The 23,398-nt window shown below is 37.2% G+C and overlaps 1 protein-coding gene across 1 annotated transcript in view; it reads right to left on the bottom strand.

Moving 5' to 3' along the window:
* The window catches only part of llgl1 (LLGL scribble cell polarity complex component 1), a 96,043-nt gene that overhangs the window by 33,595 nt on the left and 39,050 nt on the right, over positions 1-23,398 (bottom strand). Inside the window, exons 5-7 of the mRNA XM_039776237.1 lie at positions 15,947-16,105; positions 2,106-2,268; positions 1,551-1,686 (exon numbers count right to left, since the gene is read on the bottom strand). Coding sequence (XP_039632171.1) covers positions 1,551-1,686; positions 2,106-2,268; positions 15,947-16,105 — 458 coding nt within the window. The remainder of the gene's footprint in view (positions 1-1,550; positions 1,687-2,105; positions 2,269-15,946; positions 16,106-23,398) is intronic.

The raw sequence follows: 23,398 nt of genomic DNA, 5'->3' as shown, positions 1-23,398 counted from the left end.
TACAGGAAAAGGCAGACAGCTTTCACTTATTTGAGAGTTTAGTTTTTAGAGGTTACTTCTTTATAGCTGACAACCTTGTATACATACAGTATGCCTGTCTTTTTTCCTTCTTCATTCTGCAGATTTAAAATGATCCTCTTTCTCATTCTTGTCAACACTAGTTCCAACCCTTACTGATGCCTCTGCTTAGCACGCCAATCCTTCAACTGCTATGCAGTTTTAAATGTAGGTAAGACTTTTTCTAGCCGCCACTAATTAGGAAAGTATGTAATAAAAAAAATTCAGCTGCTCAACAGTGTTCACTCACTGCTGTGCTAGTGATTTCAAATTCTTTTGTGTTTACTATTTTTCCTTGTCCACACATTTGATTTCTGTGCTTGCTTTTCAAAAATATTTTTCAGAACCATTGTTTGGTTCCTAATGCTTGTTAAAACTTTGCCTTCACTCAGGAACAAAAATTACTGGTCTCTGGTTAAGAGTGTGGCTAGAAGAAACACCCACAATAATATGTGCATGATGGACAAAACCATTAATCTGATAACACAACTCATTTTGTTTGATGTTATTACATCATTCTAACTTGTTACTTTAAACTATTTAAAAGACTTAAGTTATTTCTTATCAAATCAAGCTTTAATATGAAAGTTCAATATGAAATTAAGTAAAATAGCAGAACAATTTACATTAATCTCAAGATATTTATATTGAAAATTACGACTGAAGTCACTGGCTCAGATTCACAGCGAGTCATAGTCAAAAAGAAGACTAGGCCATCTGACCACACTTCCTGAACAAGTTTACGCTTCACATATTTTTAAACCACTGTGCTTTGTTTAATAACTTAATACATAACAATGTATGACTTGGTAAGTTGTAAGTTATCATCCGCACAGCATGATGGCACAGTGGATAACTCTACTACCGGACATCTCCTGAAAATTTGGTTCAGTTCCCAGCCAATTAACATCTGTATGCAGTCTGCATATTCTTCCTTTGCCCTCTTTTTCTCCAGTGTAAAAGATATAAATATCTCAGCAATTTATACTTTTAAATAGAATATACAAATTGGCTTTATATTACAGTGATTGTACTCTCACTGGAATGTTATTTGATTCAGAAAATAAAAAGTCATATATCACACATTCTATAAAAGGTGGTATTCAGAATGATTGATATAGAGGAGAACTGGCAAAGTATAATTGTCCTATAAATCCTACTTAGCAAGTCTCTTCACCTTCCCCCTTCATCACTCAGATTCATATTTCTTGTGTTTTCATGGATCTATAACCCTAACAGATTCAAGGTGGTAAAACAGGCACTATAATAAAGCTATCAAATCTCACCTGTCTAAACCTGTTGTAATTCAAAAATCCAAAAGCCTCACAAACAAGTCCAGGCCTACAGAATTCACACCAATCCACTAGGAAATGTACCAACTCAATGAAAGTAAGCGGAACTGCAAACCACATGTAATGACAGCTCACTGCACATCAAGCAAACATACTTTTTCTCTTGTTAATATAGACGGTTTGAAAAACTGAGCACTTTACCGTATGGTATGATAGAAGTTGCAGGCTGATAGGTTATTGAGCTGCCACTGGTGGTGGACCACACCATGTATCCTCCATCACTGTGAGAGCTCACAAAATTCTTTGCACTGCGTTCCCAACTGAGGCTTTCCAGTTGCTACAGGAGAGAAAAGTAAATTATGTACAAGAAAAGTTGGCAAAGCAGCAAAACGGAACAAAAATCGGAAAAGAGAAACAACTGACTAAAACAACACAGCATGCATGAAAGTGCAGTTTTGACAAAGATGAAAGCAAAGTGCTTGTGCCTAACAGATTAAGAGAAACCCACATTTCTAAATTGACTAATTTCTGCTAACCCCGTGTCCTTTACCACAGACAGTCTAGTTCCACTTATTCTTCGTAGTTTGTAATCTGATTGAAGGAAGAACGTTTGGGTTTTTTTTTTTTGGATGGCAGCACAGAACAAGTAACCCATTCTCTTCAACATGTAACCAAAATTTAAGTAATGTCGCTCATGGCAGCAATACATCTTACATTTGTTTCTAATAAACCAACATGAAATACATATATAGATACCTGATTTCCCAAGAAGTGACTGTCCACTACTCTGGTGCTGTGGTCCCACAGAACTACGAGGCCTCTGCTATAACCAATCAGAATCTTGTTTGGGCTCAGAGGATGTTCCTGTAGCGACTCAACTGGTCCCAAAGCTTTTCCACATTTATAATCATCTGGAACGCTGATTTGGAAAATGGAAATAATTAAAATTAAAAGTCTGGCCAAACATGATAGCAGTGAAACAACTTTGGTCATGTAGGGCCCAAAATGTTTTTTTTTTTTTTATCAAGTAGAGTCTTAATCTGAGTCAGATTCAGGCCTGGTTTTAAATGAATCACTTAATAACCCGTTTTCATGTAATTCATGCATATAAAAGTAACTTTTCTAAAAATGTGTGGTGATGTGAACCATTTGATTACATGACTACATACAATTAGAAAACTATTTAAAGCATTAAACACGTTTGTGAGAATGACAACTTGGCAAAGGATAGCTATAAAAAAGGGAACATTGGCATCCATGACTGTGTCGGTTACCTGCTTTAAACCACACAAGTCTGTGATTTGAAACCATAACCATAAAAAAAAATTAAAAAATTAAAAAAATGTAAAACATTTTTGAAAAGAGTAAAAAGAGGAAAGATCATGCCATTCATTACTGTGAATAAAAGGATTGCTTAAAAAAGAAAAGCCAATTACGGACTGATAGGTATGCATTTACCATTAAATTATGGTACAGCTCTTTTCATTGCTGGCCTCCAGGAACATAGGTGCCACTCAATGGTTTAAGGCAGTGGTTTCCCCTAACTCAGTCCTGCGGAGTCACTGTGGCTGCAGGTTTTTGTTATAACCAGATTCACAATCAGTGATGATACATGATAATCATTGATCTCATTTAATTAGCTGTTTTTTATCTCTTCCCTTAGTCTGCATTCAGAAAAGCACAGCAGTATGATGTTTATATTTTTAAGACATTTGTGTTTTTGCTATAGCTTTGAAAGTTTAACTCTCTTTTGTTGTTTTCCTATTATTTTGTTTTTTTTCTTTGTAGTTTGCTCCCTTCATTGTATTCAATTAATGACAATTAAAATCAAGTAGAACAGACCTCTAGACAAACAACATTCCACTAATTTAGTAAATACTGTATTGGATTAAATAAACAGAACACCTGGAAAAGCAGAACGAAAATCAGGATGAACACACAGGGGATTGTTAAAAAGTTAAACATAAGCAATTAAACAAACAGAGAAAGCCCAACTACAGTAACCCCTAGTATATTTCAAAAAAGAAAAAAAAAATACCAAGCTTAGTTATAGAATTTTTTGAATAAGTGATCTGCCATTCTGTTGAAAAGAATTTGGCTGGATGTACTTTATTGATATCTTTGAGAATTTTCAAGTCCTAGATTAGCTTCCCACAAAGCCCACTCTGCTCAAGATTAAACAGATTTAATCATTCAAACCTGTCAGAGTATGAGAAGTCCTGGGATGTACCTGGTTGCTCTCCATAGTTTCAAGTGCTGCTATGTCGGTCTTTATGGCATGGTCACCAAAACTACACCTTGTACTCCAGATACTGTCTCACTAGTGCATTATAAAGTCTGAGCATAAATGTCCCTTGATTTACTATATATTCAGCAGTTTTTATGATACAACCTAACATTTTGTCTTTTGTCTCAGCACAGTGCATAGATAAGAATTGTGGCAGCATAAATCACTAATTCATTTTTGGAAGTTACTTCTTACTGCGGTGGGCTGGCACCCTGCCCGGGGTTTTTTTCCTGCTTTGAGCCCTGTGTTGGCTGGGATTGGCTCCACCAGACCCCTGTGACCCTGTAGATAGAATATAGCGGGCTGGATAATGGATGGATGGATGGATGGAAGTTGCTTCTTGTGGGACAGTGTCGATCACCTTATATTTATAATTGAGTTTCCTTTTGGCCATGTAAAGCACTTTGGACCTTTCTATGTTAAACTGTATTTTCCAAGAGGTTCCCACTTCTGAAGCTTAAGTGTACTGAATTATCTTTGCTGCCTTCTCAGTATCCTTGGTTATCCCTTCAACTTTAATATCATCTGCAAATTTCAGAAGTTTAGTAACTATACCAGAATCCAAGTCATTAATATAAATTTGAAAAATTAGCTGTCCAAGGAGAGACCCCTGAGGGACTTTCTAATGTTGTGATCATTTACACCTACTTGGGTGTGGCTCATTCTACTTTTAGGGATTTAATAATACTAGTAACCTTTTTTCACACAACAAAATTGCAGTTCTGTTGATTTAAATAGTCAAAACATATTCATGTTGTACTCATTGTTAACTTATATACAACTTTATCTATTAATATTGTTAAAATGACACTGTAATATCCTTGTGTCCAAAACAAAATAAGGCAAACATTTTTGTGGGGTGTACTAACCATTTTCTTACCACTATACTTGTGGATTAAAAATCAGTTTTCAACATGTATACTCTGCATTAATCATGCCAGATATAAATGCTACACACGTTTTCCAAAATAAAGATAAGAAAAATAAGATTGAGACAAATATTTAGGCTGCTACACTCATCGTTCTAAAATTCTTATAATTACACCATTAGGTAAAACATGAGTCAAAAGAAAGAGTAAGCTGAAACCACTAAACAAAATTTTTAAGGAAGGGTTCCTCTGGGGGAAAACAAAAAACACAACAGTACAAATCCTGATGAACTTTGACCACCTTGAAAATGATCTCTAAAAAATGTCAGACTTGACTCCTACAGCATTTGTACAATCCAAATACAAAGCTCTTTCCTGGTTTCTGAGCCACATTTGTCCATTTTAGGATTAAGATAGAGCTTTTACAGTAGCATTAAGTACAAGGCACAGAATCATTCCTTGGTGGGATGACAGTTTACAACAGGGCTAGGTATGAGCTCAGCACAACTTTTCAGAGAAGGATCTATTAGTGTTCTCATCACCTTTCCCTGTAAATATTTTACATGGATAACTGTTAGCTTGGGACGACCCGTCTGCAACATTTGTTTTTGTTTTTCTGTAAAAAGCTTTTAGCCTTTAAAAAGCACAGTAAGAGAAGACCTGAGACATTTCAAAAAGACTGCTTACGAAGTCAATTTTGATATAGCATTGGACTAGGATGCAATTGATTACATTGATAAAAAAATGAAATCTATACCAACCCCAGGTATACACGCAGACTATGGGAATTTAGTGAGTCTCTAATTATCTTATCATGCAACTCTTTGGAACTTGAGAGTAAGCTGAAATACCTGAAGAAAACATATTGGGGAATATTATGCAAACTCCAGTCTTGTGGAATTTCAGCCACTAATCCGTCTCCATCCAGTGAGGGATGTATGAACTATAACAAACCATTTCTATCCAAGGGTTTGCTTATAGACATACTCCCACACTCATCATACAAGGTCAATCAATTAAGCTAACATAATTGTTTAAAATGCACAATGAAATCCATATGGACCCAAACAGAAAGTGGAAAATCCAAACAAAACATGACCAGGCCTTTAACTGAAACAGCTTCTTAAAGCTGCTATGGTGAGACTGCAGTGCCAACAGCTACCTACCATGCTGTATACTTATAGATATTTAATAAATGACTGGGTTCATTCTGCACTGTTTTGGCCATATAAGAAATGGCAGTGGATACAATTTGATCACATTTCAAGATATTTAGGAATTTAACATTAAGCAACTAGTCATGATTGAGAGATTGCAAAATATATAGCCTTTTTGCCCCAAACTACCACATCTACATGTTACAGATCATCTTTGCTGTGCCCTTTCACCTTTGCATCACGAGTGGTAAGCAAATGATATAGAACATTACTGACAGACCTGGGCCTGTAATAGTTGATACGATCTTTGCAAAACCACACAAAAAGGCAGCATCACAAAAACTATTATTTTCTAATGTCAAATGCTATTTATTATGGTATGTATTCAGTAGAAAAAGAGAAATTAATATTCACAACCAAAATAATTACACTGAACCTAGTAAACAGGAAAAGCAAACTCCACATTCTAGAATACAGAGTATGGAGCAAAGGAGTAATCTCGATTTTTCACTTTTTATGTCATGCTAATTTACTTCATTGTTTGCATTCAGCCATTGGCTTGAGGGGAAACAGTCTTACTCCCAACAGAATAATGCATAAGGCAATGAACTACCTGCAAGAGCCATCAGGCTGAAGCAAGGAAAACTCAAACACACACACATACCCACACTCAATTCTGAGAAAGTAGTTAACAATTTGCCTATCTGAAAGATAAGAGATTAAGTCATCAAATGAAAAAAGCAAGACAATTTCATAGAAACAATAGCTAAGCCAGGACAGGAACCCAGATAATAGAAGCTGTTAAGCAGCAATGCTTACACCTACACAACTGTGCTGCCCAATTTTAAGTTTAACTAATTGAAATCAACATGCAAACCTTTGTTCATTTGTCTCTTTACTAGGAGGTTTCAAAGATTTAAGGTTCAGCTTTCTTCTGGAAAGGAATTTTATCAAGATCCCAGTTTTTTGTTTTTTTTTAATATTATTATGAGTAACTGCATATTCAGTACCTGTTGCAAAAACTGTTGCTGGTTCTGTCAAAAATCACAGTTTTGTTTAAAGCTACATTTCATAGACAAGTTATGTTGGTCGAATTAACGTAATAAAACATAGCCTCCAAACATTATCCAGATTGATTTCAGTACTAAAATGGCAAAGGTCAGTGCTCCAATGCAATATATAAGGTGGTCCAGATCTAATTATGCAGATGCATATCGTCTGGATGACTTTGATTTATGCGTGGATGATTCCAGTTCGGCACGAAGACAATTCATGTTGTCAGTTCGCACACTTCTCGATGGTCCAGGATTTTTCAGATGATTTTCTATGCAATAAACTTAAGTTATAGCGTAATGAAAATTGCATAATTAGATCTGGACCACCCTATAGTAGCGGTTATGGGGCAGCCATTTGATGATGGTAAAAGTTCACATGGCAGCCCTTCACATTATTCATTCCTGCTTTAACCATCAATGCCAACTGATGAATAATAATAGTAGTAGTAATAGTGCCAATGAATTCTAATCTGAAAGCTGCCCATACCTCACACAAACCCATGCTTCGACCGAACATATATAAACAGGGTCTTTCCACCACCGTGTTCAAACAGACACCCCTACAGATTTCCAAGATGACTCAATCTTAGCCCTATTAAAAACAAGTCCACAAATGATTATATATGGTACATAGACAAGTGCCTCGAAGTTATAGAAAGAATACACCTGTAACAAATGTCTGGTTCATCATTATTGCCTTTTGCTTATTAAAAATCTCAGGTTTGTTACAGTATAAATATGAAAATATACTGTCCAAGAAAAGGTAGTGATTTACAACTATTAAAAAAAAAAAACCCTGCATCAACAACTAAGTTGTTGCACTCTTAGCTGCTTTAAAATACTGTATGTAATGGTGCTGCCCATAGATAGACCATTATTTTAAAAATTACTAATTGCCAGAGGGCAGCACGGTGGCGGAGTGGTAGTGCTGCTGCCTCGCAGTAAGGAGACCTGGGTTTGCTTCCCAGGTCCTCCCTGCGTGGAGTTTGCATGTTCTCCCTGTGTCTGCGAAGGGTTTCCTCCCACAGTCCAAACACATGCAGGTTAGGTGCATTGGTGATCCTAAATTGTCCCTAGTGTGTGCTTTGTGTGTGTGTGGGTGCCCTGCGGTGGGCTGGCACCCTCCCTGGGATTTGTTCCTGCCTCATGTCCTGTGCTGGCTGGGATTGGCTCCAGTTGACCCCCATGACCCCGTCTTGGGATATAGCAGGCTGGAAAATGACTGACTAATTGCCAGAAGTTTTATAACACTGTAGCATTTCCATTGTGAAAGAAAACCTGCACCTTGAAGGATACAGAATTTAAATTTTTCTACATAAGCATTGTTTTATGCCATATTATATCCACAATAGATTTTACTGTTGATACCCAAATGTAAAAGGGCAAAAGGGATAACAAGAATAAATTTTAAAACGGATTAGCTGGGTACACTTTTTTGCCCTATTCAAATGAATCATCCTAAATCATAGATTACAAGTAACTAAAAATTCAATTCAAACAGAAAGTTGAACAGGTTGAGATCTCAGCATTAGCATTAACTACATCCACAAACTTAACGAGACCTCCTCCTTGTAAAATATACTTTTACTTAATTGTACTGTCAGAATTCACTAACAATAGATGTCAAGAAAAACACTTACTGCAATTACATCAAAGCAATGAGAGAACTGCAATTTGATCAAAAGTGATTGGGTATGGAATTGACTGGCAAGAGCCAGAAGTCAAACTCAGTGCTAAGAAATTATAAACTGAGGCTTAATGCAACTTGTCTAGCTGAATCATAGTGGTGGGAATACAGACAGCAAAAGACCAAAAGATATCATAATTTGACATTACCAGGAAACTTTAGCTTAGCCAATAACTCCCTGTGAAATTTTTTTTGTAGGGAGAAACACAAACACATGTAAACCCCTGTATGTTGTAAAATAGAATCACCTCAGGCAAAAAAGCACAAACTCTTGAGGAATCTCCTACAAACTGTAATCCAGTTGATAAAATGTTTTGAATCCAAGCACTTTTTTTCTCATGCATCCACTCATACAATATTTTTTCTACAGACATGCCATACAGAAAAATAAATCATGCAAATGCAATCGTGCTTTTGATCAGCACATAACTGTAGTCAGTGTCATGGCGATGTCATGAAGTGTGGTACAGGTGAGTGTGGACATGTCTTGCACTGTGCCTCTCCTATTGGGATACTTGGCAGCAGTAGATGAGGCACCCCTAGCCCAGAGAGAATAAAATAAAATACACAGTATCTTATCACACATTATAAAATAACTGAATGAAAAGAAACGAAAATCACACAATATGTATATTATACTTCATTAACAATGGATTTTAGAAGAGCAATTTTTACAATTTTTTTTAAAAGCCAAGAACTTCTTTTAAAAAAACCTGCGATTCCCTTTGGTCAGCTTGATACCCAATTTTAATCTTTAAATTACCTGCTCAAGCACTTGTATAAACTATAGAATTAACCACAGTTAAACTCAAGTCATATTAACTCTCCAGCATAACCCAGTTGGTTTTCCCAGAATAAATATTCATATGTGTAATGCACTCCTATAGACGATTTAAATTCTACAGAAAAACAGAAAGCCTTAAACCCACTTGCATTAACTTTACACTACAATAACTCAACTTCAATACAACATATTAAATGGCAATTACAAATCTGAGAGCAAATGCTCTACTAAAGAATGTTCTGAAATTGGGTCAGATCTTTTAAATTTAATCGCTTTCTCCAGAATCAAATAAAACTAATAAAAAGAACAACAAAGAGAAAACAGTCACATACTTTGCACTTCAGTGGAAGACAGAATAACAAAATGCACAGTAATTATCCAAAAATATTATTAGTACTCAAAGTTCGCTCTTGCACACAACTAGATTATTCACTTAATAAGTAAACAATACATTATTTTCCTTTGTAATTGTGGCTCTAGTAGATTTAGATCACTAGGGCAGCATTCTGCTAGCTTTCCCCGAGCTCAAATTCCATAGGGTAACAACAAAAGCACTGATCTCTGCATAAAGGAAAGCAGATATCCCCTTTATTAGCTCTCAAACAACAAGGGGCAGCAAGACTTTGGTGTCATTTTGTTCAGCCCTCCATGCAGCATTCCCTTCACCCCTTGCAGATCTTGCTGAAACCCCAGAGTCAGTCTTCTCCAAGTAACCAGCAGGTTTTACAACTGGGTTCAATTTAGCATTTCAGTAATCGAGCTAGAAGAATCTACAGCAATATCTTGGGCATACATACAGAGATACTTTTTGCAGACCATATCATTTGTGATCGTCACCCAAAAGTTTAGGCATAACTTTAAAACCAAACCTTCAATGAAGGTGAAAATAAACACCACCAAATAAACAACCTGATCGATAAATATTCTAACACCCCTTTTTCAGCTATAGGCTGACACAATCCACAGCTTATACAATATTATGAAGAAGGCAACGACTAAATAATGCTGGAATGCTATTCCCTACAGATCACACTCAGTCACCTACATACAAATACACACAATAACCAGAATGGTTCAGAGTCTCCATATAATCCTACTGGCATACAGTTGAGTCCGTAATTATTTGGGCAGTAACAATTTTCATAATTTTGGTTCTATACACCACCACAATTGATTTGAAATAAAGAATTACACGATTGAAGTGTAGGCTTTCAGAATTAACTCAAAAGGGGTTAACAGAAATACAGCACAAGTCATTTAGGAATGACAGCCATTATTAAACATGGTCCCCCATTTTCAGGTGCTCTAAAGTATTCTCATGTCAGCACAGGGAGAACGTGCGATCTCCAAATTACTTCAGGGACTGGACGCAGTCTTGGCCAGGTTCACATTATTATATTAAGGCATTGCCTCATTAACTTAAATAGTTCAAAATATTCCACTTATTTTAATGCTTGACAAAATGACACAACCAAAATTAAGTGGATTAAGACAAGGCATAAACAGCACTATAAAAAGGTAAGAAAGCATAGACTTGAATAACTTCTTGAAGAAGAAAGAACATACATTAGCATAACCTCTAGAACGTTTATTCATACAAATTTATCTGAGGCTCTGAAGTGCTTATTATTCATGAGGTTAAGGAACAGACACAAACACACAATTAAAAGCACATGTAGAAAAACCGTGTCAAGAGGGTGTTTTATTTGTATTCTGTTCTACAAAGGGCTGGGTGTGGCTCTTCCTCCCACACAAGTTAGAAAGGTGATCAGCTGTATGCCCTGAGCCAAACATTAAAGAACAGGCAAGACAGGCGCAGCTGGACCCCCTAAAGAAAGCCTCATCTATCCTTCCTATCCATTTGGGAAAACAGCAGGACCTGGCAGCTTCACAACAGAAAGCTAGAGGAAAAATGAACAACAGTGCCAGAAAGAAAATAAAACATCCTTGCATTCACAGCGAATTAATACAGACATGAAACTGGACCTGAGCCATAATGTGGGGTTGGGAAGGGGCTGTCTTGCCTCAAAAATTCATTTAATGAGATTTTGGAAAAACCCCAATGGGCTGTTTGCTCAGAGTTTACAAGCAGAAAACAGCTTTAAAACATCCCAAAAATGAGACCAAACCCACTTCAACAAGCATCTTTGTTCTTGTGTAGTTACTGTCCAGCACGCTCCATCACTTACAACTCTAGCTCCCAAGGGAAGTGACCCTATTCCAGCACGCAGCTACCAAGTAAAGTTCACTTTTTAGTCTTTTGACCCCTGTGTATGACAGTTGGGAAATTAAATGCAGTCTTACATAGATATTCAATTTTATCCACAGATCTACATAGGAGAGTGGGAATACCCTAGAGCTTGAGGTCAAGGACTAGATTTTAAAAAATGGTCTTCCTCAAACGGCAGTATTCAGGAAAAATATCATACCTAAAATGAAAACCACTAGTCAAAAAGATTACCCTGAAATTTCATACATGAGACTCAAAATGTTTACAGCTTTAAACACATTTATATACAAAAAATATAAAAGATCAGTTACTAAATGGACACATGCTATATATATAAATATATATATAATAAATAAATAAATATATATATTATACCAATACCATCCAGTTTTAGATCACTTTATATTTCTATTTCTACACATGGCCTTCAAGAGACTAATTGGGAGATTTTGAATTGAGCCCGTAAAAGACTATCAACTAAAATAAACTTTGTACATTACTGAACAAGATACATGCTGCTTTTAATGAGTCACATGCCTTCTAAAATGTACACAATTATTTATATTTACACACATATGGTATACATACATCCTCTACATATACAAAAGGATGTGTGCAATTAACATACTCTGTTACTGGTCATTTTATTTTGGGACATCTGCTCCAGCCAATCATAGGGCTGCATTTCAACATATTCATCAAGCAGACATGGTCAAGGTGTCACTGGTGTTTATACAACTATTAGAATGGACAAGATTCATGGTTCAGTTAACTGACTGCAGTATGATTTTAGTACCAAACATGATGGTTCCAGAATCTGTCAAACAGATATGCCCTTGGGGATTTTCTCTCTCTTACATATATATACACACACACACACACACACACACACGTCTCCAACGTTTACAGAGAACTGGTGCAATAAACAAAAAAGTCATCCAGTATGTGGCAGAAAACACACACACGCACGCACGCACGCACACCAGTCTCCAACGTTTACAGAGAACTGGTGCAATAAACAAAAAAGTCATCCAGTATGTGGCAGAAAACATCTTGCTGTTAAGAGAGATAAGAGAAAGAAGCCCACAAATAGTCAAATAGGATTTTTTGACAGTGGTCTATAGGACAGCAACAGGTTTGACCACCCTAACCCACTCTCACCTCGGAGTACTGCACCCTCCACCCATTCTTCTGCTGATACCAGCATAGGAGAGAGTTTCCCCCAACCCACAATTACAGCAGCCAGGTAAGCAGAGAGCCGAGGAGACTTTGTGCCAGCAAAGCAGCGGGTCCAGATGGAGTTTCGCCATGACTTCTGAAGGCCTGTGCATTGGAGCTGGGGAGTCCTCTATAGCACATCTTCAACCTGAGCCTGGAACAAGGGAGAGTCCCAAGGCTTTGGAAAACATCTTGCATCACCCCAGTCCCAAAAGGTATCACGTCCTAGTGAGCTGAACGACTTCCGGTCTATCGCTCTGACGTCACATGTGATGAAGACCATGGAGAGGCTGCTGCTTCACCACCTGAGGCCACAGGTTCGCCACGACCTCGACCCTCTGCAGTTCACATACCAGGAGAAGGTGGGAGTGGAGGGATGCAATCATCTATATGCTACACCGATTCCTCTCCTACTTGGACAGAGGCAGTGGTGCTGTAAGAATTATGTTTCTGGACTTCTCTAGCGCCTTCAACAACATCCAACCTCTGCTCCTTAGGGACAAGCTGACAGACATGGGAGTAGATTCATATCTAGTAGCATGATTCGTGGACTATCTTAAAGACAGACCTCAGTATGTGCGTTTCGGGAACTGCGGGTCTGACATTGTGGTCAGCAACACAGGAGCGCCGCAGGGGACTGTATTTTCTCCGGTTCTGTTCAGCCTATATACATCAGACTTCCAATACAACTCTGAGTTCTGCCACGTGCAAAGGTTTGCAGACAACACTGCTATCGTGGGCTGTGTCAGGAGTGGGCAGGAGGAGGAGTATAGGAAACTAAACAAGGACTTGGTTAAATGGTGCGAATCAAACCACCTACAACTGAACACCAGCAAAACCAAGGAGCTGGTGGTGGATTTTAGGAGGCACAGGCTCCTCATGGACCCAGTGATCAGAGGTGACTGTGCAGAGGGTGCAGACCTATAAATACCTGGGAGTGCAGCTGGATGATAAATTGGACTGGACTGCCAATACTGATGCTCTGTGTAAGAAAGGACAGAGCTGACTATACTTCCTTAGAAGGCTGGGGTCTTTCAACCTCTGCAATAAGATGCTGCAGATGTTCTATCAGACAGCTGTGGTGAGCGCCCTCTTCTACACGGTGGTGTACTGGGGAGGCAGCATAAAGAAGAGGGATGCCTCACGACGGGACAAACTGGTGAGGATGGCAGGCTCTATTACAGGCACGGAGCTGGACAGTTTGACATATGTGGTGGAGCAACGGGCACTGAGCAGGCTCTTGTCAATAATGGAAAATCTACTGTATCCACTGAACAGGGTCATCTCCAGACAGAGAAGCAGCATCAGCGACAGACTGCTGTCACTATCCTGCTCAACTGACAGACTGAGGAGAATGTTCCTCCCCCACACTATGCGACTCTTCGATTCCACCCAGGGGGCAAACGTTAATATTATACAAAATTGTCTGTCTGTAATATCTTCATTGTTATCACTCTTTAATTTATTATTGTTCTTTATCAGTATGCTGCTGCTGGAGTATGTGAAATTCCCCTTGGGATTAATAAAGTATCTACCTAATTGGACAACACGTTCAGAGCTAGACATGGAAGAATTATTGCAGCAAAAGACAACACCACATTCATTCCTGTCTGCTAATAATGAGATGGGGCTACAAAGGGCATGGGCCAAAAGCCACCTGGTTTGATAACTAAAATTCTTTTTATTGTAAATTTTATTTACACAGTGCGAATTACATTCTACAAAGCAACTGTCTTCTTTTGTGGATTGTAATTTGTACTGTGTAAGTAAGCAACATGTGGTCGGTTGCATCAGGACTCCATGCATCTAGCCTGTCTAGGCTGGTGGTAGAAGCATTATGGTTTGGGGGGGTGGGGGATTTCCTGCCACACTATACACCTTGTAAGACCAGATGAGCACCACCTAGAATGCCACAGAGCACTTCAGCATTAATGCTGACCCCATGCAGCCCTTCAGGACCACACTCTGTTCTTTTCCCCCCAAGCCAATATTTCCTGTAGTATAAATGCACCATGTCACAAAGCACACCTTATCTCAATATGTTTACACATGCATGACAATGACTTTAAATAAGCGGACTTCCTCTTTCAACCGGAAAGAAGCAGTGAGACCAAAAGGTGAGGAAGGTGGAAATGATGCATTATCGAAGAGCAGAGATGTGGAAGTTGCTCTAGAAACCCTGCCTTGCAGAGTTGGGGTTGCTTGTTGTTTGTTAAACCATGCGGGCAATGAGAGGTTCATTTTGTATTTTAGTCTTCCCTTTCTATTCACTTCCCTGCACTATTAATTTGATTAAACCACCACCCATGCTCGTTCATCTCTGGCTTCACTGCAGTTACTCTGGATTCAGGGACAATTTGGGAACATCTTATTTTGGTGTGTTTTATTATATACATACATATGTACGCACAGTGACGTATTACATACATAAAGCTACAAGTCACTGAATTACTACTGATGAGAAATTGTTTGCTACATCCAGAAAACCAAAAGAAAAAACACTTTTCACCGATGCATCAATGTCATGGCCCAGAGGCCAGAAAACTATAACTCAGTGACAATGTAACTAGACACAGTCTAAAAATGTTCTGGTCTATGAAAGCTATAGAATAATGTAGAATCCATTTCTTCACCTTATCTATGTTTAATATACAAACATACACACAGAAGAATAACGATCAACACTATATAAGTCTTTAGTAATCATTTGAATTTTTTCCTTCCATTTCTTTATTCTGTAATTTAAAATTTATTATTAACAAGTGTAATCAGAATTCAAAACCATCATCATCTACATTTAGCTTGCATTGTTCTTTATCAGTTCATATATCTAATTTGTTCCCATACAAGTGCTTTGCTAGGAGGTTAATATTATAACTTCAGTTCATGAGTATGTGATTAGTATTCTATACAGTGCCCAACAAACTGTATGTACTTCCATGATAACCGTGTTATCCATTCTACAACAAAACCAAAATGGCATCATTTACTGCTACTATTATATAAAATATTATGAAAACAAATCAAATCCCAGAAGCTTTACCATGGCATCTTACGAAAAATATGAACTAACAGCACATTACCATGAACAGAAGGGGAATTCTTTAATTTATACACTTGCTAGTCCTTGCACACTGTCCTATATATATCTTACTATACAGATCAACAAGTAGAATATTGTTTTAAGTGATAACTTCTCAGATAACAGGTTAGTACTGAACCAGTAACCAGCATTACTTGAAGTTGTGAGGTGGTGAGAGGGGAAAAAATAAAAGCTCAGAAATCATAACTTAAAAGTGTGCAACTCTACCTTTGCATGATCTCATCTTGAAAGAGGGATTGATTTTCCAACAGCATCATACTAGGCAAGTCCAAGAAGTACACTCCTCCACCTTCTGTCCCCACACAGGCCATATCACAGATCTCCTTCAACAGGATCACTGTGACTCGAGTCATGGAGGCTGGAGTGCTAGAAGGTAGAGAAAAATGAATTAAAATTGAAAAGTTTTACAAACGATATACTGTACCATATTAATATTGCACCTTTCACAGTTTCCAGCACCAAAGTGCAATTCAAGGTGAAACCTGCATCATACATCTAGAACAGCATCTGAAGACTGCAAAACCATGTGCGGCAAGGAAAAAAAAAAAAAAAAAATTTTACAGATGAATATAATAAGCATGTCTGTATGACACTGCAAAAGTGAAAAAATGTTTCCAGCTGGAGTGACTGAGCTTTATAGACAGAATGGTAGTCCTGCATTCATTATGATAAATGGCAGAAATCAGAAACACAGTATAACATATGTGCAAGAAATAGATCTTGGTAAAAGTTGTGATGTCCTGTTGATTTAAAATTAGAGTGGAGGACTGGAAAAGTTGTACTTACAAGCCAGGCCTCCAAGAAGTTCCATTTTACACAGCATTTTTTTTTTTTTAATATATACAGTATACACAATTGCCGGAAGTTAAAAGATTAGAGCAAGGATTTTGGAGACCACATAAAAATGTACAGAGCATGCACTAAAACTTGTATTCAGATTTTTTGTTAATTTTACTACATACAGACTGTGTGGAGGGCATAGGATTCAAATTTAGCATTAGTAGAAGAGCAACATTTCAGAGAATGATGATTCTGTTGGGAAACTCACACATTCAAATAGGGCTGAAGATGAATGTGCACAGACTAAAACATGGTCAGTGTTTCATGAGTAGATGTTCAAGAAAATAGAAGAGCACTATGAACAGCATTTTAGGTTTTCCTCATGAAAATAATATTATAGCTAGCACAAACACTTGTTGCCAACCTGCAACTGGCATACAGTTCTACTTAGGATGAGCTATTGCTAAAATGAGTACAAGTTAAGAGAAGCAAAGCAGTGGAGCTGGTGGGACAGTCTAGGAATACTACACCAAAGGGTTTCCCCTGTACCACAGAAGCCATTGTTGGTGTTCCTGACCATAAAATGCAGCACTGCCCACCAGCACATCACAGATTTCAGCAACCCCTGCTCTGCTTTACAAAGTCCTGCAGCTTGCAGAGACCTCACTCCTAAATTTCTGGAGGTCACCTTTGAACTCCTGCCGTATCCCCAGAAACCTATTCTGCTGACATTACCTTATGGGTGTTCTCATGCAACTATATTATTGATTCAGCTGTTTAAGCAGTAGGTACTTCAATACAAGGATTCTAAAGGGTTACGATCAAAGGGAAACCGGCTGAAAAATGCCAAAAGGAACACTGTGATTGACAGCAAACGGATTGAGAACACATGGTAGTACATGGAGAAGTTGCAAAGTGGGTTAAGAAAAACAAATCAGGCAATTATGTAGACTGTGAAAAAACTGAAGTAATCAGTAGAAGACTCCTGAAAGAGCAGTGTTGTAGATGAGAAAGTGGTAAAGCAGCAGGCCAAAATTTGGCGGTATCAGAAATAAAAGCAGCTGAAGCTCTCCAAAATGAATAGCCCAGAACACTATGCAAATGGATTGTGAGATAGGAAAAAACAAAGGAAAAAAAAAAAAAAACCAAAACACACACACACAAAATACTGACACCACTGTATCAAGAAATCTTATTCAGTGCCCAGGGAATGGACTTGAATTCTAGACAAAAGTTGAGATTGGAAGAAAGTTACTTAAATATACTGTAGTTTATGTGGGAGTGGAACAATAACACATTTTTACTGAAGCAAATGCATGACAAACATTGTGAGAAGGAAAAAAAAAATCAGCTGCATTTGGAGATCTCTGTACTGAGAGTGTCAGTTGTGGCGAAGTTTGTCTCTCAGTATTAAGAACAGCAATCAGGATAGCAGATGGGGATAGTGACAGATTTAGAGTGTAAAAAGAGTTGTAAGAGATCTGTTCAGTCAATTGTCAGTGATGGAAACACGACTGCCAAGGGAGTTACTGCATTGAGATTCTGTAATGATGGAAAACAGCAAAGCAGAAGGAGAAATCACTGAAAAGAAAAGTGGTATAGCAGAAAAAGTTTGAAATCAAATGCAGAAAAGACCAATGTAATTGCAGGAATGGACTGAAGTGATGATAAAGAATAATAAAAGGTTGGAATTATTTTCAGTGCACCGGCTGCTGGGTGGAACACATGACTATTATTTGCTAAGAAGTGCATGAGAAGAGTATAAGATAATCATGAAGCAACTAACCCAAGTGCAAATGGAGTTATTTTTGTGAAAGTAAGGAAGTGCTACTACTTAGAGGACTTGCTAAAGGTAGATGGAGATGCAACCCAAAACTGCATGTTAAAGTAAGGAAACATGTCCCAAATGCTGCTTTAATATATACCTTTAAAATCAGCATTAATGCAAAATTATAGTTTAGCATTGAAAGGAAATGTTTGGGCTAACTTTTTAAGTTGGGTTGGAGTGAGAATTGGCTCATGAAGGCAAAAGATGAGAGGAATATGGTTAATGAAAAATAGGAAAAAAAATCAAAAGTCATGCAATGAAGAAGAAGAAAGCTAAGGTAATTAGAAAAATACAGCGCTAAAGAGAGAATGAATAGGTGAACACCTATATAGTGATGGAAGTTAAAGATCGCAAAAAGGAAGGTAAAAGTGATGGCAGACAGCATGAAAATAGCATATCACTCCCCATAATCACTTCCAAAGTCAGCAGAAAGCAAAGCCACTTCTGGAGGATGTCTGGTTAATCTCTAGAAACCAGGGGACCGAGTAGCAAAAAACGGCTGCCTATAATAACAAATTCCTGCATTAGAGATACTCCTTTGAATAAGATTACTAAACCTGTAAAACTGTAATAGAGGAAAATCTCAAACACCTTATGTGTCACTACTAAAATCTGTTATACCGAGTAAAACACTCAATAAGTAAATAAAATCAACCATTATTTGCAATAGTTGAAATAATTTGTGATTCACCTGTTGGTTTTAACATTTTTGATTTATTAGGGCATTTGTAATTATCAGCCAATGAAAGAAATTATTTAGTCAATTATCCCATCTCCAAAGCTCTTCCACCTTTCATGATAATTGTGTCAATGTTGACGATAGCTCTTGTAAAATTCCCCATAATGTGTAAGCCTTTGAAAGCTTAACTTGGAGTGATGAGATTTTTCTGAATACGTAATTTTTACAGCTTATAATAATAAATTACTTTTTTACATTTTCAAATTCTTTTGTAAAGTATAATGCCAGTATTAGAATTCACACCTATACCTTTTACCCATATTGACAGAATTTGGGATCATCATGTAGACTTTTTACACACATGAAAGTAACAATGACATTGGGGGAGGCAATAACCACAAATTCTGACATTTTACATCAAAACCATTCAGCAAGGTTACTACCAGTGTCACTGGCAAGTGCTCTGTAGTTTACCAACTCAGAATTAGACACATCTTAAAGGACACTTATAAAACCAGTTGTGGCAGTGGCATGTACCGCAAAACATTCCGTCCCATTATTTAATGTTATTTCTCTCAGCTCCACATAACAAGAGGAGTAACAGATTAATAAAATAGATCTCCACATGTGTAACTGATTTCAAAGATACTCAAATGAGATTCTTGATAAACAAGGAATCCACCAGAAAGGACAAACATTTTCACCCCTTCCAAAACCACCAAAGAGACTTATGCAGCAGCAATAAACAATTGGCATTGACAAGTGGATAAGGAGTGGGTTAAGAGTTGCAAATGTACAGAATAAATGCAGCCCATTCACTTATCAAAGCAACATAAAAATTAGATTCAAGTCAAGTAAAGCAGTTCTCTGTGACATACATTTCACAACAGCTAATGTATTTTTAGACAAGGTTAAAACACCAAAATCATGATGTCACTCACCAAACTACAACATCCAATGACCAGATATGTATATTGAAAACAAAAGCCCTTATCTCATTGTTTCACAGAGTGAAAGGAGACTTCACTAGGTCTGTATTTAGAGGATATGATAGGTTGACAACTGGCAACAACTGTGAAGAGTAGGTCAAAGGGCTTCAAACAAAGCACAAGTCATCTCTGTTACATCCACAAGTATTTTCATGCTCCTGCAGTAATTTGCAAATGGTTTACGATGACCTCCATCTCACACACAATGATTAGGTATCTAATTGGATAAAGAAATAAGCTCATACAGTCTATACAGCCAGCACAAAATTTTAATCATCAACTGCATTAAATGATCGTAGTATTATTCAAGTTCAAGTTATTTCTTCACAATCACATTATATATTATTTTATCACATAAAACTGTGTTCTAAAGTGAAGCATTTTTTCAAAATCCTAAAAAAATGTTTGTCTGTTCTTGCATCTTACAATGGGGATCTACGGAACCCTGCATCTATACGTGAGAGAAAAGTCAAAATATGTCAATTTTTCAAGCCAAAAACTTTAAAATATTTTGTGTCTTGAGATTGCACACATATTGCAAAACAATACCATATTTTTGTTTTAAAAGGAAAAAAGCAAACCACTGTTGTGAGATTCAATCATTTTTTGAAAGGAGTCTGGCTGTGAGCTTCACCTCTTCACCAATTTCACAATTCATCTTAACTTCAAAGCCCTACATACATCCATCCAACTATCCATTTCCGATTAACCAGGGCAAAGTCCCAGTCCAGCAGGAACCTATCCCAACAAGCATCAGTAAAAAGGCTGGAACAATCCCCAGAAAGGGCACCAGTCCAGCAAGGGTGAACAAACACAAAAAAAAACTCTACAGGGCCAGTATAGCAACAGCAACTCAAACAAGTTTCATCAGGCTGAAGTATAGCAAGTTCAGGACAGATGTTTTAACATAGGCAGAATGGGCAGTCATTCCTGCCTCATAGCACCAGGTTCTATGTAGAGTCCACATATAGTAAGTATATTTACAGAGGAATTGGCATCTGGGTCGATAACTCACTCAAAATTACTCTAGTTTTTTTATCACTGTCACCAAAAGCGACTCAAGCATTTAAAAAAAAAAACCAAAAAAAAACCCCAATAGGTTTGTGGTGTTTCAATCTGCTCTTTTGTACACTCTAGCTTTTTTAAGAGGGTTTTTTTTTTTTATCCTGTGTGCCAGGCATGACGTGGCCAAAAGTGGCTTGCCTTTTTTAAAAACTAAGGCTTTCATTAAAAATTCAGTGCAGTGTAATCAGTTCAGATGTTATGTGTACAAAGTACAATTAAACTCCTATGTGCCCTTTTCACTACACTGCCACTCGCTGTGCACCGTTCTTTAGTGCATATGTAACATATCAATACAGCTTGTAAACACTGGGGGAGTGAATGGGTCAGCATTGCATTGTTGTAACTCAATGGCCTCTACAAGCGCACCAAACAAGCAGGAAACATATTCTTACCTTGAGAAAACAGGACCAAGAATCTGTGATAAAGTGATTACTTCTAGTTTCCTTCCGTTATAACAAAGGATGCCTTATAAAATGCGGAAATCATGCTTCCTTAAATCAAAACTTTGTCAATTTGTAAGTTTTTTTTTTTTAATTAGCATATGGACGTGGGGTCCCATGGAACTCAATTATAAGCTGCTTGAACAGTATTTTTTTTTTAAAAATCATAAAAAAAACACTACTTTAAAACACAATTTTATGTGCCAAATTAATACAGTATATACCATGTTTGTGAAGAAATAATCTCTAACTTAAAACATACCAAACTTCTCCTTTAAAAGGTACTGCCAAAAAAAAATTCCAAACACTCACAGAACAATGCATGTTCACATACATAAAAGTATTTGTGCGGATGTCTATCAGTGAAACATCTAACTATATCGCACAGATGTTTAGGACAGGTGCTCAAGAGGGGAACTCATGCAAAGCTTGAACATCTGTTATACTCATAAACCTAAATATCGAGGTAAGCCTACCACCAAGGGAATAGGAGGTGGTACTCAATTACTCTACAATGCATGTTCAACAAACAGTGCAGAAACAACAGACACACTAAACTTTTAAATAATGAGTCCCCATCAAGACCATCATCCTCTGGTGTACCACTATTACTCTCCCAGTTCTCTCTACCTACAACTCTTTCTTCAAAAACTCCTCAATTTCCTAACCCATTAACAGCTGTGTTTGGGCATCTTCCTGAGGGGTTTAAAGTGGAGAAAGACAAACAAATTGTGATTGCATTCACTACACTTTTGGCACGCAGACTTATTCTGATAAACTGGAAGAATCCTAACTCTCCTCTTTTAAGTCAGTGGGAAACCGATGTTTTATACTATTTGAAACTGGAAAAAATCAAATACTCAGAGGATCCGTACAGACGTTTTTCAAAACATGGCAGGATCTAATCAGTAATATATTTTAAAATAAGCTTATAAAGCACAGAGAATTTATTAATTTAGTCAGTGGGAAACCAATGTTTTATACTATTTGAAACTGGAAAAAATCAAATACTCAGAGGATCCGTACAGACGTTTTTCAAAACATGGCAGGATCTAATCAGTAATATATTTTAAAATAAGCTTATAAAGCACAGAGAATTTATTAATTTAAGTATGTTTACAAGCCTTAAATTTTATGCAGTTTGGCTTGCTCTCTCTCTCTTGGGTGGGGATCGATCTGTCCTTAATTTTTCTTTTTGTAAAAACTTGATTGCTTTGTATGGATTGCAATAAAATTAATAAAGAAGTTTTTAAAAAAAAACAAAACTCAATTTCCGTCAGTGTCACCTATTCATTTTAGGAATCTAGCCCAGTTTCTAAATTTAAGAAAATAAATGAAAATTCATCTTTTAAAGCCTCCTTCAGTAAAGTTTTTATTTTTTTAATTTGCCTAGAGATATTTATTAAGCACAATGGTCTAACACAGTCTTAGATGAGAAGGTTCCCATTTCCCCAACTCTGCTTTCATTGTCCGTTCCATGCCACTCAGTATCTCCATCAGAATTTCAGTGACAGGTAACAAACACAAAAGTCAGTCTAGTTATTGGCACCTGTAGCAAACATGACTGTGGGGGGGGATAACAATATATGCTCTGCTTTACCTGGGTAGCAATTTCGTATTTGCAAGCAGATTGACAAACCGGTAGAACTGCTCAATTTCTTCATTTTTAGTTTCAAAGTCATTTGAATTTACACATCCCTAGTTTATGATTTTTGTTGAATCTGTAGCACAATGAAATTGGGTTTTGAGATAAAGGTTTTAGAAGTTGGGGTTTTGTATTTCTAGTTCACTTTTGGACTGTTGTAGAAAAGGCACTGGGATTATAGTAAGAAAAAGATAACGGTCTTGTTTGCCACTGTTGACCATGTTCCTGCAGGG

This window comes from Polypterus senegalus, chromosome 13 (assembly GCF_016835505.1).
Source record: "Polypterus senegalus isolate Bchr_013 chromosome 13, ASM1683550v1, whole genome shotgun sequence".
Taxonomy (NCBI): domain Eukaryota; kingdom Metazoa; phylum Chordata; class Cladistia; order Polypteriformes; family Polypteridae; genus Polypterus; species Polypterus senegalus.
This window is presented reverse-complemented; position numbering and strand designations above follow the sequence as displayed.